The sequence below is a fragment of the Ailuropoda melanoleuca genome, chromosome 13 (assembly GCF_002007445.2).
Source record: "Ailuropoda melanoleuca isolate Jingjing chromosome 13, ASM200744v2, whole genome shotgun sequence".
NCBI lineage: Eukaryota > Metazoa > Chordata > Mammalia > Carnivora > Ursidae > Ailuropoda > Ailuropoda melanoleuca.
The window spans coordinates 89,259,618-89,274,307 of NC_048230.1; the positions used below are offsets into that span (position 1 = coordinate 89,259,618).

Sequence of the window (14,690 nt, forward strand, 5' to 3'; positions counted from 1 at the left end):
AGCAAATAACCATCCCCCAGTCTATTTGTATTTTGAATTATTACTTCTGTGAATTTTTTTAAGCCATGGATTCCCAATGAACAAATATATAAAAGAAAATCATTAGGCCCCCCGTAGGGAGAGTATTTTAAAGGAGTAAGTAATAGGGACAAATGGGCTAGATTGCTCGAGGGATTTGGTGGGTTTTGACTTAATACTTACTTATTTCCTTAATTCAAAGTTAAAATGATTTAATTGCAACCATACTGACTAATCCATTAAGGATTTTAAAGGGAAGAATGCCATCTGATTCCTAAAGAACCTTTCTTGTGTCATTTCTAGTTTTGAAAAGGTTTTAACAATGATTTTTTTCAAGAAACGTTTCAGCTTATATTTTTGAGTCTTTTTTTTTTTAACAAAAGAGCATGGGGTGGTGGTTCCTCATGAGAAAATCATCGTAAAAGAGGTATTTACATAAATATCATATTCAGCTAAAAAAGAAAAATGAAAAAATCCTTGTATTTTATACCAAACCATATTAAAAATCATGAAAGCTTAGACTAAATGGTTTTCATTTAACCCTCCAAAGTGGCATTAATTTTTCAAGTGGTAACTGTTGCTGAAGATGCTATTGTGCCCGTGTGATAAATGTTTAATGATTTGGTAGTACATGCATGGCTTAAAATCCATTATTTATTGCACCTTCGCTTGCCTGGCAAAGGTGACGATTTTATAGCCCCAGCAGTCATGCAAACACATTTATACCAAACCGATGACTGATAATAAATTTCCTTACTGTAAATGTCAGTGGGTTTCATGTGTTGCTGCCATTACATCTTGTTTGGAAGCCGAATGCTACACAGTTATGGGAGGCGCCAGATGGTGTCATTAACACGAACGCTGGGACTGTTTACCGCTGACGTTCATGTGAGAAATTAAAAGTGCGGGCTTGTCTTTGCACTGAAGCATGATGTCAGTGGTGCACAGGTGTAAAGACAGGGCAGTATGCTTGCTTATTCCCTTCCATCTCACCAAGGGGGATTTTAGGGGATTTCTTTTTGAAAATAGTTTTGTGTTTGAATATAGAACAGAGTAAAGCAAAGGGGAACATTCTCCCAAGGACTCCTGCTTGATTTTGTGTGTGTGGAGTCTCAAGCACCCTGAAAGTTACACCCGCCATCCCATAGGTGGTTCCCACAAAAGTGGCAAGCCGGCTCTCCTTCCAGGCATGACAAGGCCTTTTGTACTAATTAATTACAGCAGGATTGTTATTGCTGTGTGTGTGTGTGTGTGTGTGTGTGTGTGTGTTGTAATTTCAGATATTTAAATGCCTATTTGGGAAAAGTTTCTGTTGAGACGTGGAATTAGTGTTTCTAAAAAGTATCAAAATCATTAGGAATTGATTCAAAGAATGAGGAGAAGAAGGAAAGCGGAAATTTTCTGTACTAATTTCTTCCATGCAATGGCCTCATCTTTTCACAAGAATTAGCAGTGGGACCAAGACCTTTTACTTTCTCAGCTCCGATGTGAAACAACTGAATGACTGAAATTAGCCTACCATGTTTTATTAAAATGTATCTCTACTTTAATTGGGCAGTGGCCACTCCCATTTATTGTTTGTCAGTTTCTTCCTATGGAGGTTTCTGCTTAGCTCCCTTCGTTTCAATTTCAAAAGATGCTGGTTTGTTGTCTTCCTTCCTCTTGAAACAAGAGGCTATCCCATTGATTCTGACCACATGCCTTTGAACTTTGGTTTTAGACTTAGCATTCTCCATAGGAATTTTCAGAAAGGCTTCTTCTTTCAAAACAATCATTGTGCCTTGCTCTCACAAAAAAGCCCAGAGAACATTTTGGTGTGCAGAGTTTTCAAGTCATGTGAAAAAGAATATAAACCATTGTTTGCATTGAGATGAAAGAGACAGACTTAATTTCTTCAGACTAACTCAGAGGTACAATTGGAAGTCAACAGGAATAATGAGCCTAACTGAAAGACAGAGTGTGCTTGAAGGCACACATTCCGAATGAAAAAGAGAGTCAGGCATTTTAGCTTGCTCCCAGGACATGCAAGCATGTTGAAAATCGCCAGGGGTGAAAATAAAGAAATGGTAGGGAGACAGCACGACTGAAAATCTGCATCTGTGGGACAGCACTCATTTGGACAGAGGTGCTCAGGAAAATGACTTCTTTTCCTCCATGGGTATCATTTTCCTAACAAATGAACCAGAGGTCTAAACCAGCAGTGCAAATAGCCACGTATGCGACCCGAGCAAACAGCCTCTTCCCTAGGAGAATGGAAAGTTCTCTTCTTATTCTGTGTCCAGAGGTGGGAGATGGCAGCATGAATACAGTTGGTCATGGGCTTTCTCTCCCAGCCTTCTCTCTTGACCCCTGCTCCGCCCCTCCTTCCCCTTCTGTGTCTGCCTCCTGGATTGCCCTGGCAGGACCATTGTGCCTTCTCAGGACAGCCTCTGAAAATGCATTTATAGAGACTGATCTGTATTTCAATGGGAGGTGTCACCCTTCCAGACCCTTGTCCTGGCTTTTCCCTCTCATCCAGAAAGTTCTCTCCCTTGTCCATCTGGACATTTATTGATCCTTCTAAATCCAGCTCAGTTGGCACTCTCCGCAGAAAGACTTCCTTGCCATCCTAGACCACCCAAACATCAGCTGCGTCTAGAGTTGCCTAGCTCTGCACAGCCTATACTGCCAATCCACAGTGTCATGAACGAAAGGAATGTGTGTCCTTTCGATCCACTGAATTTTGGATTGGTGTGTTACACAGCAATAGCTTCCTGACACACTACCCTTATCACTGCATTTTATTTGTTTACAGGTCTGTCACCTGACTTAGTGAGAATTAATGTAGGAACCATGCCTCATTCTTACTTCAGCACATAGACTAGTGTTTGGCATGTGGTAGATGCTTAATATGTATTTGTTGCGTTGACATCGTTGCATTAAGCTCTATGTTAAAGTTTTGATGTAAGAATTTCAGGCATCAGGATACTGAATGGGTTTAATCCTGATGCTAGAATCGTTCCATGTATCCAACTGCCTTTTCCACCACGTTAGACTGGCTTTGTTGCTAGAATACTGATTTCATACAAACACTTTTTCCAGTTACTTCTCTGACTGGGGACATGACACTGTGACTTTGTAACTCTCTGCTATGTATTTGTAAGTTGCTTCTGTGGGAATAAGGGCAGATTCCAGTCTGATTCCATGATATTAAATGCAAAATCTTGTAAGCATTTCAGCTGTTTGGGCATCCCTGATAAGCCACCTGTCCCACCCTTTATGATGTGGGGCGGAAAGAGAAGAATGACCTGAAGACCTACTTCTTTAAGCAAATAGTATTCAGATAAATGATACCCCATATATTCTCCATAAACCTTACTCTCACTTTTTTAGAAAGGGAAAATAACCAACAATACAGCTTTTTTTTTTTTTGAATTAACAAAAATCTCAAGAAAGTAAATTTATCACAGATTATTTCATCTATTTCTCTGATTCCTTACATAGTTATTAAGACACTCAGAGTCAAATTCTGTATTATAAACACATACATACGTGCATTTTTTATTTCATGCCTGGAGGACCGTTTTTATTTTTGGATACCTGTAGGAAAATGCCATCATTTCAGAAAGGCATAATTTAACAGGAAGAGTGCCTTCCATCACTTTTGAATATGAGTGTTTGCAAAACCTTTGAGGCCATACCTTCATTTCATTTGACCACAAGCGGGTCTTTCATGGGGATATAGAAATTGAGAATGATTAAGCAGCAATGAAGTTTTTCAAGAGATATATATGTAAGGTATTAGTAATTTGCGCTTTGAGAACAACACAAAGTCAGGTCGTTGATCCCACAAACCACTTTCCTTCCATGGATTTGCTTCATTCTTGCCTTTCCCTGTGTGTTCACACTGGAGAAGTCATTTCTTCTTCAGTTTGTGGGTGACACTGTGTTGAAGATGATACCTGGAGTGCCGAGTAGCGGAAACATGCCGGACAAAATTCAATTAGTGTGATGCAGAGGCTCCAACGCTTGACTCATGGTAGGAAGGGGAACCATGGAGCCATTTGAGGTTATCTTGGTACACGTGCCAGCATGTCCGACATTGGGGATCAGTGAATCTCTGTTTCTGAAAAGCCAACAGTGGATCTCCCTTGCCAATGCTCGTGTATGCATCAGAGCAATCATACTTTTAATGATTTTATGAGAGGCTTGTTCAGGGCAGTTACTTAATTAAAAACAAGTGAGTTAATCACTGCATCAGATCTAAGGCACCATGATTTATAAGGTGTACCTTTATTTTACGTACCATGAAGAAAAAAAAAAGTAGCAAATTGAGGTGTGACACAATGTTTTAGTGGGAGGCCTGAACAGAATATGAATCAGTCATATAAGTCTTATTGCTTTGAAATTTCTTTCAACTATTCAGAGAGGAGAGGCAATTTATATTCCCTTCAATTGCACTGTTTTCTATGTGAAGGGAATAAAACTTTTGCATGTGTCTCAGTAACAAAATGTAACACGGGAATCTACTTGTGGGTATCTGTCATCCTTTATTTGCTCCTGTAAAGCACTTGATTGTTACGTTGCAAGAAAATATGGAATTACAGCCATTCCTCCAATGACTAATATTTGCTTCACTAATATCAAATTTGCACCCTGCTGTTCAGTTTCTGGGCCTTTATGGGAACACAATAAGTGTTCATTTTAATGCCAAATCATGCTGTAATCTTTGTGAAAACATTGTCAGTAGCAGTTAAACTCGACACACGTTCTACACATAATGCAGAGGACTCTCCGGAAGTGATGCCAATGAATAGCCATGACCGAGCCACCCACGCTCAGGAAAGGAATTATGTCACTGCTGCTGCCTGGCTGACTGCAGTGGTTAAAATGACATTGACTGTGAGGCTGATTCCAGGGATGCCAATATGTGAGAAAAAATGTGCATCCTAGACACAGGAATCCTCTTTTCTTCAGCTAGGATTCAATCTATGTGGGAGTATGCCACAAGAATCTATTCTACTCTACCTGTTTGCCCAGGATAATGGAAAAAATGTAAAGGAATTAAAGGCATACAGTTCTTTAACAATTCTTCCTGGGTAGTATATTACTAATAAGTCTGCAGAGGCAAAAGTAGTGCTCCATTCACCTCACAACTATTTCATGAGTACCTAGAGTGTACCTGGAGCGATCCTGCACTAAGCACAGCCCACTTGCCCATGTAGCACGATTTGGGGTGTGCTCTTGCCCGTGTGAAGAATGCAAGCCAGAAAGTGTCCTTGGGTCATCATTGTTCTCAGCAGATTCCATAGGCAGAACAGCTCGCATTTTTCTGGAGTGCTGGGGCTACGAAAAGTTTTGGGAAAGTTAAGAGAATCCTTCAAAAAGCAAGGCTCAAAATCATGGCGTCTTCCTCACAGCCTCCTCTTGTTCTGCCAGGACAGCGGCCTTGGTGTTCGTATCATACTCTTGAACCCTTGTAATGATTTTAGATGAAAGGCTTTTCAAAATTGTATTTTGTGTCTGTGGAAGTGATTTCTAACTTATTCGTTCTCTTTTACATGTCTGTACATCTCTACCCCATCTTTATTTGGTAAATATTGTAATACTTTGCCCCAAAGAGCTCAACTTATGAACTTGGGACTTTGAAACTGACACGGATATCAATCTGTCATTTGTTTTGATCCAATTGGGAAAAAGAGGGCCTCTCAAAAAGAAAAGAGAATGGAGAAGCATAAGGAAAAAATTACATTTATAAAGCAAAAGCAGGCTTATTAAGAATTTCAGAAATTCTATTCCTAATGGCTTTGAATCTCTCCATATTCCATTTTCTTGCATGGACAGAACTCCCTTTGAAGTCTTTGGAAGCTTTCTGTAAGAAAAAATATATATACATGGGTGTGGAGCTGAAAATTGAGCTCATTGTTTTGCCCTTTTAAAATGTGTTTTTCAAAGATTTGCCTTTCATATTGCAGATGGGAGAGAGGATGTGCAATTTTACCTTGTGTAACATCTTTGCCTGAAAAGCTCAAAGTGTTTGTAGACGTTGTTTAATGAATAGTTCCCATGTTTGCCTGCTGAGGAAGGCAGAGGTTTGTGTAATTTACTTCCATTTTACACCTGAGGAAACTGATATTTAAGGAAAAGAGGCTCAGAATTTCAACCAGTAGCAGAATTAAGAAAACAAGCCCAAACCTTGCCACTGGGCTAATGGTGCCCAGTCTAATGATCCTGGAGGTTGAAGGTAATCTCCAAATGAAACGGTATCATTAGAAAAAATTCACTGTAGATATTGTCATGTTCCATTTTAGTATGAACCTTGGATTTATTATGTAGGATCATTTATATTTATTTTGACTGCTTCCTAGTTTATTGGCTTATTTGTAATTTTAGTAACTTCTGATTTTGGATTTATTACTGAAATTGAGTTTCAATAATGCTTTTATTCTCATTCTAGCTCATTCTAAGTGCATAAGAGAAACCAAACCAGATGTGGAAACACAGAACTAAGGTCTGTGTGTATCAGAGAAAATTACATTTCGACCAATTTTTTTGTACACACAAAACAGTTAGCAAACATACATAAAACTCAAAACTATGTATTTAAGGTCTCATGGTAAATGTGTGTGAATCAGGGCATCAATTCAACTGATTATGTATATCAATATCATTTTCACTAAAAAGATCAGATTTAATGACAAGTAGTTGTAATTATGTCTAAATCATTTGTTTGCTCGTTTAAGCAACTGGCAAAGAACCAGCTAAAAATTTGAAACAGTAGAAATTATGTCAACACTCTTTAATAAGGGCTCATGAAAAGTTAATATATCCACTCTTTTGCCATCTATTAAATCTCCAAAAAAATGTATGGCAGGAATAATTCAGATAAAATAAGCAAAACAAAACCCAAACAAAACAAACACCTCCAAAAACAAAGATGTGGTTCCTTACCTCAGGAAGCAAACAGTCTAAGTGGAGGGCAGTGAACAAACCAACTAAATTAACCAAAGCGGCCAAAACCTCCTCTAACGGCTCATTCACTTATATGTCTTCTGTTTCAGAAGCTCACAAGATATTACAGATAAGTTTCGACTTAATCTTGTGCTCATTTCTGTTCCCTGTTTTCTCATCTCAACTCCTGTCCCTCTCAACCTGACCTTTGTTGTCATTTCCCTCCCCCACCTCAAGCTCAGCTCTAGAATTTTCTAACAGGGATATCCCATAATCCTGTCTGGGATTGAATTGCGGTTCTGCATTTTAAACTCATTATGAGATTCATCGTCAATTTCAAGGAACACTTCTTTTAGCCTTAGAAGGTCTGCTTACATACCATGTTATGTGTTTTATTCCTTCTCGCTGGGATGCATGTTGATCTCTACATTGAAAATTATCCCTTTGTCTGGGGCGCCTCGGTGGCTCAGTTAGTTAAGCGTCCAACTCTTGATTTTGGCTCAGGTCATGATCTCAGGGTCATAAAATCCAGACCTGTGTTGGGCTCCATGCTTAGGAAGGAGTCTGCTTGAGGATTTTCTCTCTCTCTCCTGCCCCTCCCCTTCTCTCTCTTGCTCTCTCGCTCTCAAATAAATAAATCTGAAAAAAAATTCCTTTGTCTAAAGATGCTAACTTAGTCATTAGAAAAATAAGAATTACAAGTGTCTTCCCAAGACATGGGGTAAAAATCTATTTTCTCCCCCATATTGTCACTGATTTGGTATGTAGTTAAATGGCTTACAGAATTTTGTCTCCTTTATCTTTGACATAACTTACTAACACAAGGCACATTTAATTTCTGTCTATAAAATATGAGTCAGTAGAGAAAGCTTTATTTTTACTTCACTATTAAGGAAATAAAAAACAAAAATAAAAAAACTAGGTCTCCAATGTGTGGGATATTTTTGGTGGATATTCAGATGAAGAAAAGGAAGAGTTGGCTTGACTTAAAGGATCTTACATACCTGCTGTGGTTTTTTGGTTTTTTTTTTTCCCCTGATGAAAACCTGTAGTTTGAAAGAACAGAAAGGGAGGAAATATTCCACTTTCCTTAAAAAATGGCTTGTACTCCTGCTTATGAGCAAAATAAACCCTTTATAAAGCAGCTGAAGGAGTCTTCATTTGCAGTTGTCACTGAAAGATATTTCCAGGCTGGGAAGAATTTTTTTCAAGGTATTTAAAAACCATCTATCCTAACAAAAGAAAAATGTGGTTTTTTCAGGCCACTGCATCATACCTGATGATGAATATGTTTTTAATTAAAGCCTGGACACAACATTGGTTTACTGAAAACCATTGTGATGCCTGATCACTCTCCTGAGACACCCACCATCATTGGTACTGATGGCTAACTCTTGACACCCCGAGGCCACTTTGTGTATTCAGCAGTTAGAAAGGTGATTTCTGAGGCCTGGCAGCTGTTGGTGTTAAAGCTATTGTGTGGGAAACAAAAGCCATTCTGTTCTGTTCCCCAGCCTCCTTTGTATCATTGATACAGGAGCTGTTTCATAAATGGGGTATAATTCTTTACCAGGGAATTTCATTACTGACTATGCTTCAGTGTTTGCATGCGCTTCCAGATAGCAGAGGGGAATGTCTGAACATACCTCCTATGGAAGGAATCTTGGAGTTCTGACCTCTGTTAAGATGCTGGCATTTTAAGTCTGTTAATTAGACCTGTGATCAGATGTCATCATACCAACATCTATGTTTCCAGTCTTTCTTGCTGTAAACCACCAGACCCAAGGCTGGCTAGAGTGAATCGGCTGCCACCTTGCTGGTCTTGGAAATTAATCAGAACACGGTACATCTGTGGCACCCACAGATACCAGAATTAACTGCTTTTCTCAAAAAATTCCTCCTTGACATGTCTTAGGAAATTCTTATAGAACAGATTAGAGTGATATTTATTTGAAGAACAGACATTTTTTCACCCAAACGATACATTCATTATTGTCATTTAGAAAATGTGTCTGCTTAAGGAATTTTTAGTTGCATATAAAAGAAACAAACGGTCCTAAACAACCAAGAAAACAGGGTGGGCTGCATCATTCTCCCCAGCTATTCCTCCCTCCCTGGCTATGCCCTTGCTGGGTGCCTTTGAGGTTCCTCCCATGATAGGTGAGTCTCTTTCCTCTTCTTGTAGGTGGTGGGCTCAGCCACATTACTTGCTTTGGCCAGGCTGAGGAAGTATACCTTATTCTCACTTTTTGCACTTCTACCATTGCCATAAGCCCATTGGCCAGCTATCTCTCATCAAAATAAAGATAAGAGACATGTGAGGCCAAGTTGGAGCCAAACCAAGCTGAAGCCAGCCTTCAACAATGTACTTCAGATGACCCAGAGATGCATCAGTGAGAACAAATGACAGCTATCTTAATCCAATGCCTTTTGTAGTAGTTTGTTATGCAGCACTACTGTGGCAATAGCTGACTGATACTTGTTGCTCACATAACTGAAGACTTGAGAGGTAGCATGGGCTCCAGATAGAGTTTGAAAGGAATTCCTATTCCACTTCTCTGTGATTCTCTTGAGGCTTCAACCAGGATGGTTTCCTTCTTGGTGGCATGATGACTGTACTATTTCAGACTTCCCATCTATACCCCAATACTATCTAGAAGGCAAGAGGTTTCTCTTTTTCAACCATCATATAAAAGTCCTGGGCTTACTCTGGAAAACAGTATGGAGGTCCCTCAAAAAGTTAAAAATAGAACTACCCTATAATCCAGCAATTACACTACTAGGTATTTACCCAAAGGATACAAAAATACTGATTCAAAGGGGTACCTGCACCCCGATGTTTATAGCAGCATTATCAAAATAGCCAAACTCTGGAAAGGGTCCAAATGTCTATCGACTGATGAATGGATAAGGAAGATGTGATATCTATCTATCTATCTATCTATCTATATAATGGAATATTACTCAGCCATCAAAAAGAATGAAATCTTGCATTCACCACGACATGGATGGAGCTAGATTGTATTATGCTAAGTGAAATAAGTCAATCAGATGGGGCGCCTGGGTGGCACGGCGGTTAAGCGTCTGCCTTCGGCTCAGGGCGTGATCCCGGTGTTATGGGATCGAGCCCCATATCAGGCCTCCTCCGCTATGAGCCTGCTTCTTCCTCTCCCACTCCCTGCTTGTGTTCCCTCTCTCGCTGGCTGTCTGTCTCTATCTCTGTCAAATAAATAAATAAAATCTTTAAAAAAAAAAAAATAAGTCAATCAGAGAAAGATACCATATGATGTCACCCATATGTGGAATTTAAGAAACAAAACAGATGAACATATGGGAGGGGGGAAAAAGAAAAAAGAGAGAGGGAAACAAACCATAAGAGACTCTTAAAGATAGAGAAAAAAAACTGAGGGGTGATGGAGGGAAGTGGGTGGGGGATGGGCTAGATGGGTGATGGGTATTAAGGAGGGCACTTGATATAATGAGCACTGGGTGTTGTATGTAAGTGATGAATCACTGAATTCTTCTCTGGAAACCAACAATGTACTGTATGTTAACTAACTAGAATTTAAATAAAAATTTGGGGTAAAGAAAGTCCTGGGCTTCACTGTGATTAGGCCAACACAGGTCATATGTCTATCCTGGGCCAATTTTTGAGCAAAGAGGGTGGGATTATGCGACTTGATTTATATCAGTCAGAGTCCCCTCTGAAAGATGGAGGCAAGCTCAATCTCTTCCAAAATCCATAATGTGCCTCATTAAAGGTGGGAACATGCTGAGAGGCATCAGCAGCATTAATTATGGAGAACCTAAAATCTCCAAACATTACATTACATTACATTATTTGGGTCAAGACTGTTTCTACCTCCATATTGCTAGCCTAGCTAGAGCTAGAGAGAAGGGAGTTATCCTCTAAATGTCACGTGTTCCCTTGTAAATGGCAAAACACATGGCCATACCCATGCTACCTCAAGCACGGGAAGGCGTTTAACATAGGACTCTACCATTAGCCCACAGGACTCCCAAACTCCTAGTAACTCAGGATTTTAAGAAAATGCAAAATAGATTTGGTCTATTGGAATTTGAAGATCTATGAGCTATAGGATGAATTAATGCTAATGTAATGAGAACTTAACTGACTGGGGTGCATTGGTGTGGACGTCATTCCACTGCCTTCTGGCCTCCATTGTTTCTGATGAGAAGTCAGCAGTAGTTCTTCCAGACCAGAGTAGGAATCAAATAAAAATGTGTGTTGAATTAATGAATTAAAAATAGAACCATGGTCTTCTGACACAATCTAACATTCTTTCAAGAATACCCCACCATCACTTTGTAAAACCTACCTTTGTACATTTACTGCTTCCACTGAAGCCTCTGTAGGAAAGTGAATCAAACAAATCAACTCAGATAAGTTTTTCAAACATGGATATTCAAATGACCACCAGTTACTTTCTCTGCTTCTAAGAGTTCTCCCTGACCTCAGATCATCTACAATATTGAATAACCCTTATTTGCTAACATGTTTTTGTCATTTTGTCATTCAACTGAGGTTTGTCATTTTATGAATATTACTGAACCCCTGTGCACAAGGCACTGTGTTAAGTAGTGTGATGGATGCAGAATGGAAAGAGTTAATACTTGTCTTAAATTACCCAACAATTACAATCTAATTGTTGTTCAAGTTTTCAAGGTAATCTTGTACAGAAGGATCTTTCACGAAACTCCAGATTCTCAAGGAGCAACTTGTCTGTCTTCTTGTGGGGTTATTATTACTTTATTGTTTCTAACCATAAAGGGCCTCAGTTCTATAGGAAACATCCATCAGCAATAAGGCAAAAATGTTGTAAACCAAGCATCTTGATGTGATCCAGACCAGGTCTTAGGTATACTCCCATATTCTTACATTACTGTCTTAAAAATACATTTCCATAAAGGTCACTATGGCTGTGTATAGGCATTGTTCAGTCTGATTTGCGGGTAATGTCCTGGTTAAATAACTCTACATAATTGCCAGTCCGGGAGCTCAGACTCAGCTGCATTTTCCTTAGGTCTCTCTTTCTCTTTGTATCTTTTATTACAGTTGAATTATGCCTTGAACCATACGAACAGAAAACTGACATTGGAACCTAAAATAACTGTCAATGCCAAGATTGTTGTGGTTGGTGCATCCAGTGTTGGAATTTCCTTCCTAGAGACTTTGGTATTTTGGTGAGTTGTTTTACTTTATTTATTGATTTGTTTTTAAAGGGTCTCTTCTCTTCTATACCTGAGATGGTTTTTTGAAAGAAAAGACCTGAGTTTTTTGTGTTACCCCACATACTGTGCCTAGGTGGATTAATGAATCAGTGAAATAGTCTAGACCAAGGATTGGCAAACTATAGCCCCTGGGTCAAATGTGGCTTTCTTCCTGCGTTTGTTCATAAAGCTTTATTGGAACATAGTCACAGTCAATTATATGTTGTCTCTGTTTTCTTGATACAGTGGCAGATTTGAGAGGCTGTAACAGAGGCTGTTTAACCTGCAGTGCCTAAAATATGTATACTCTGACCCTTTCCAGAAGTTTTCCAACCCCAGCCTATACTGTGTTTCCCTTATTGGCTGAATCATAAGAATCACCTAGAGCATTTGTTAAAGAGGTAGGTTCCCAAGCCCAGCACCTGACATACAGAATCAGAAACTTCCAGGGACAGCTCTGGTACTCTGTATTTTAACAGGTGCTCCATATAATCAGGCAGGTTTGGGAACCAATTTTGACATTGCATAACACAGATAGGCTTTCAGAATTGGCAGATGGGCCTTTCTTCCAGCCCCTGCATTTTGGGTGCCAGGGAACAGAGGAAAACTCCACAGGGAAGACTGAGGCCCATTCATCTCTTTAGCATTGTTCTGTTACCTTCACAGCACTAAACGGATTTCCTTTCAGAGCCCATTTTCATCATAGGGAATTCCCAAAGGTCCTCAGATTCCCCTGAGTAGCTCTCCATCTGCTCACTGAATTTCAGCCCCTCCCTGACAGGAAGAGCCCTAGGTTATTGTCCCAGAACTTGGGTTCATGGTCTGGCATCACCACCATCTGACATGGAACCCTAGATGCGTTGCCTCACTTCTCTCGGACTTGGTTTCCTCGTTTATTTATTTATTTTTTTTAAGTCTCATGGATGTCTTAAAAGACCCTGGCTTTGGAGAACCACAGACTTCTGAATCAAGAGTCTAGTTTTTTCTAAATCTTTTACTCAGGATCACATGAGAAATTTTAGCTCCTGTTCAAAACTATAGGTGCTAAGAGATAAGCAGAAGATGGGAGAAAGCAGTCCCCCCTCCCCCAACTCCTCCAGAAGCCAACCAACAAAGGTACCAGCCCAAGCGTAAGGCCTTGTGAGGGGTTAGACAAGCAAAGGGAAGGAGGAAATGACCCCAACAGGTGTTTGTCCCTGGTTGATAAGGAGACGAGCTAACCCTGCAGGGTTACTTTGCTCATTTGACATCACATTAACCAGATAAAGATTTTTTTTTCACTTTACAGCCAGTTTGTTCAATTATCTGGAACATACCCCTAGTTAATCAGAAATAAGTCACATGTCATTATTGAAATCAGCAACAGAGCTCATATGCTTTAAATATCGTAGTCAGTTTATAGCAATCTTTCATTGCAAGAATGAAATAACGAGAAGCAGCCAGGAATATCCATTTTCGCATGTAAGTCATGCTACAGTTGAGGGCTTTCCTCATTCTGAGGCGTCTCTTCTCTAGACTCTGAACAGCAAGTCATGTGCGGCCATATCTGAATGATGAGTTTTTGGTGTGGACTTGTGAAACTATAGTAGTTCAAGAAGTTAGCAAAAACAGGTCTGAAATCTTCCTTCATCTACATACTTAGTCATTACATCTTATTTTGAATGATTACATTAAGATATATACATATAATTTTCTTTTTGTGGAATCAACTTAGATTTAATATAAAGACAAGTAGAAATTGGGATATAAGTACTTGGTTGATTAAATTTCTCAATCAGACCTTTTTAAAGCATTTTAAAGTACTCCTAGTTTTCTGTCATCATTACACAGATTACAGATGCTAAAAATAAACTGGTATCAGTTTACGGATCTTGAATCTTTCACAGAGGAAATAGTTTTCTCATTATTTTCCCTAATTATTTTAAATCAGCAATCACCATAGGTAACCTACTGCATATTTTACTTTACCAGCTTAACTGCTATTTGAACTAGATGTTATAAATGATTTGACCTGAAACGAAATGGAAATGATCACCAAACATTGACCCCCAGTGAGGATTGAACCCACATTTTGGAGGCAAGATTTAGAAAAATTGTCCTCCTGATGTTTCCACACTGCCGTATCAGACTCAGCTGGGGCTCTGTAGTTCCCGGAAAGCCCACGTGAGGCCCAGTACAGCAACCTCTTTTTCCAGAAAATCTGGTAATCCTGTCATCTGGTGACAAAACAGACAACTCTTTGTCCTCATATGATGTACATACCAAAAAATTACAAAGCATCTGTCCTCTTCAAAGGACACCAAAAGCAGTCCCTGCATAAATTCTCTTCCCTCGTGATGTCCTTCTTTCCTCAAGTGCTAAGGTGCTGCTGGGGCAGCTGAAAGGATTTGCCTTAAGTCATCAACTAATATAGCAGGATGTAGCTCCATGGGAGGGGGGAATAGTGAGGGTGATGTTTTTGAGTTTTTTGTTTTGTTTTGTTTTGTTTTGTTTTGTTTTGTTTTGTTTTG

At 39.4% G+C, this 14,690-nt stretch overlaps 1 protein-coding gene across 5 annotated transcripts in view; it reads left to right on the forward strand.

The window, feature by feature from the left end:
• The window catches only part of CFAP61 (cilia and flagella associated protein 61), a 293,467-nt gene that overhangs the window by 146,456 nt on the left and 132,321 nt on the right, over positions 1-14,690 (forward strand). For all 5 annotated transcript variants that reach the window (XM_011225478.3, XM_034641778.1, XM_034641779.1 and 2 more), the window contains one exon: positions 12,026-12,153. In XM_011225478.3, coding sequence (XP_011223780.1) covers positions 12,026-12,153 — 128 coding nt within the window. The remainder of the gene's footprint in view (positions 1-12,025; positions 12,154-14,690) is intronic.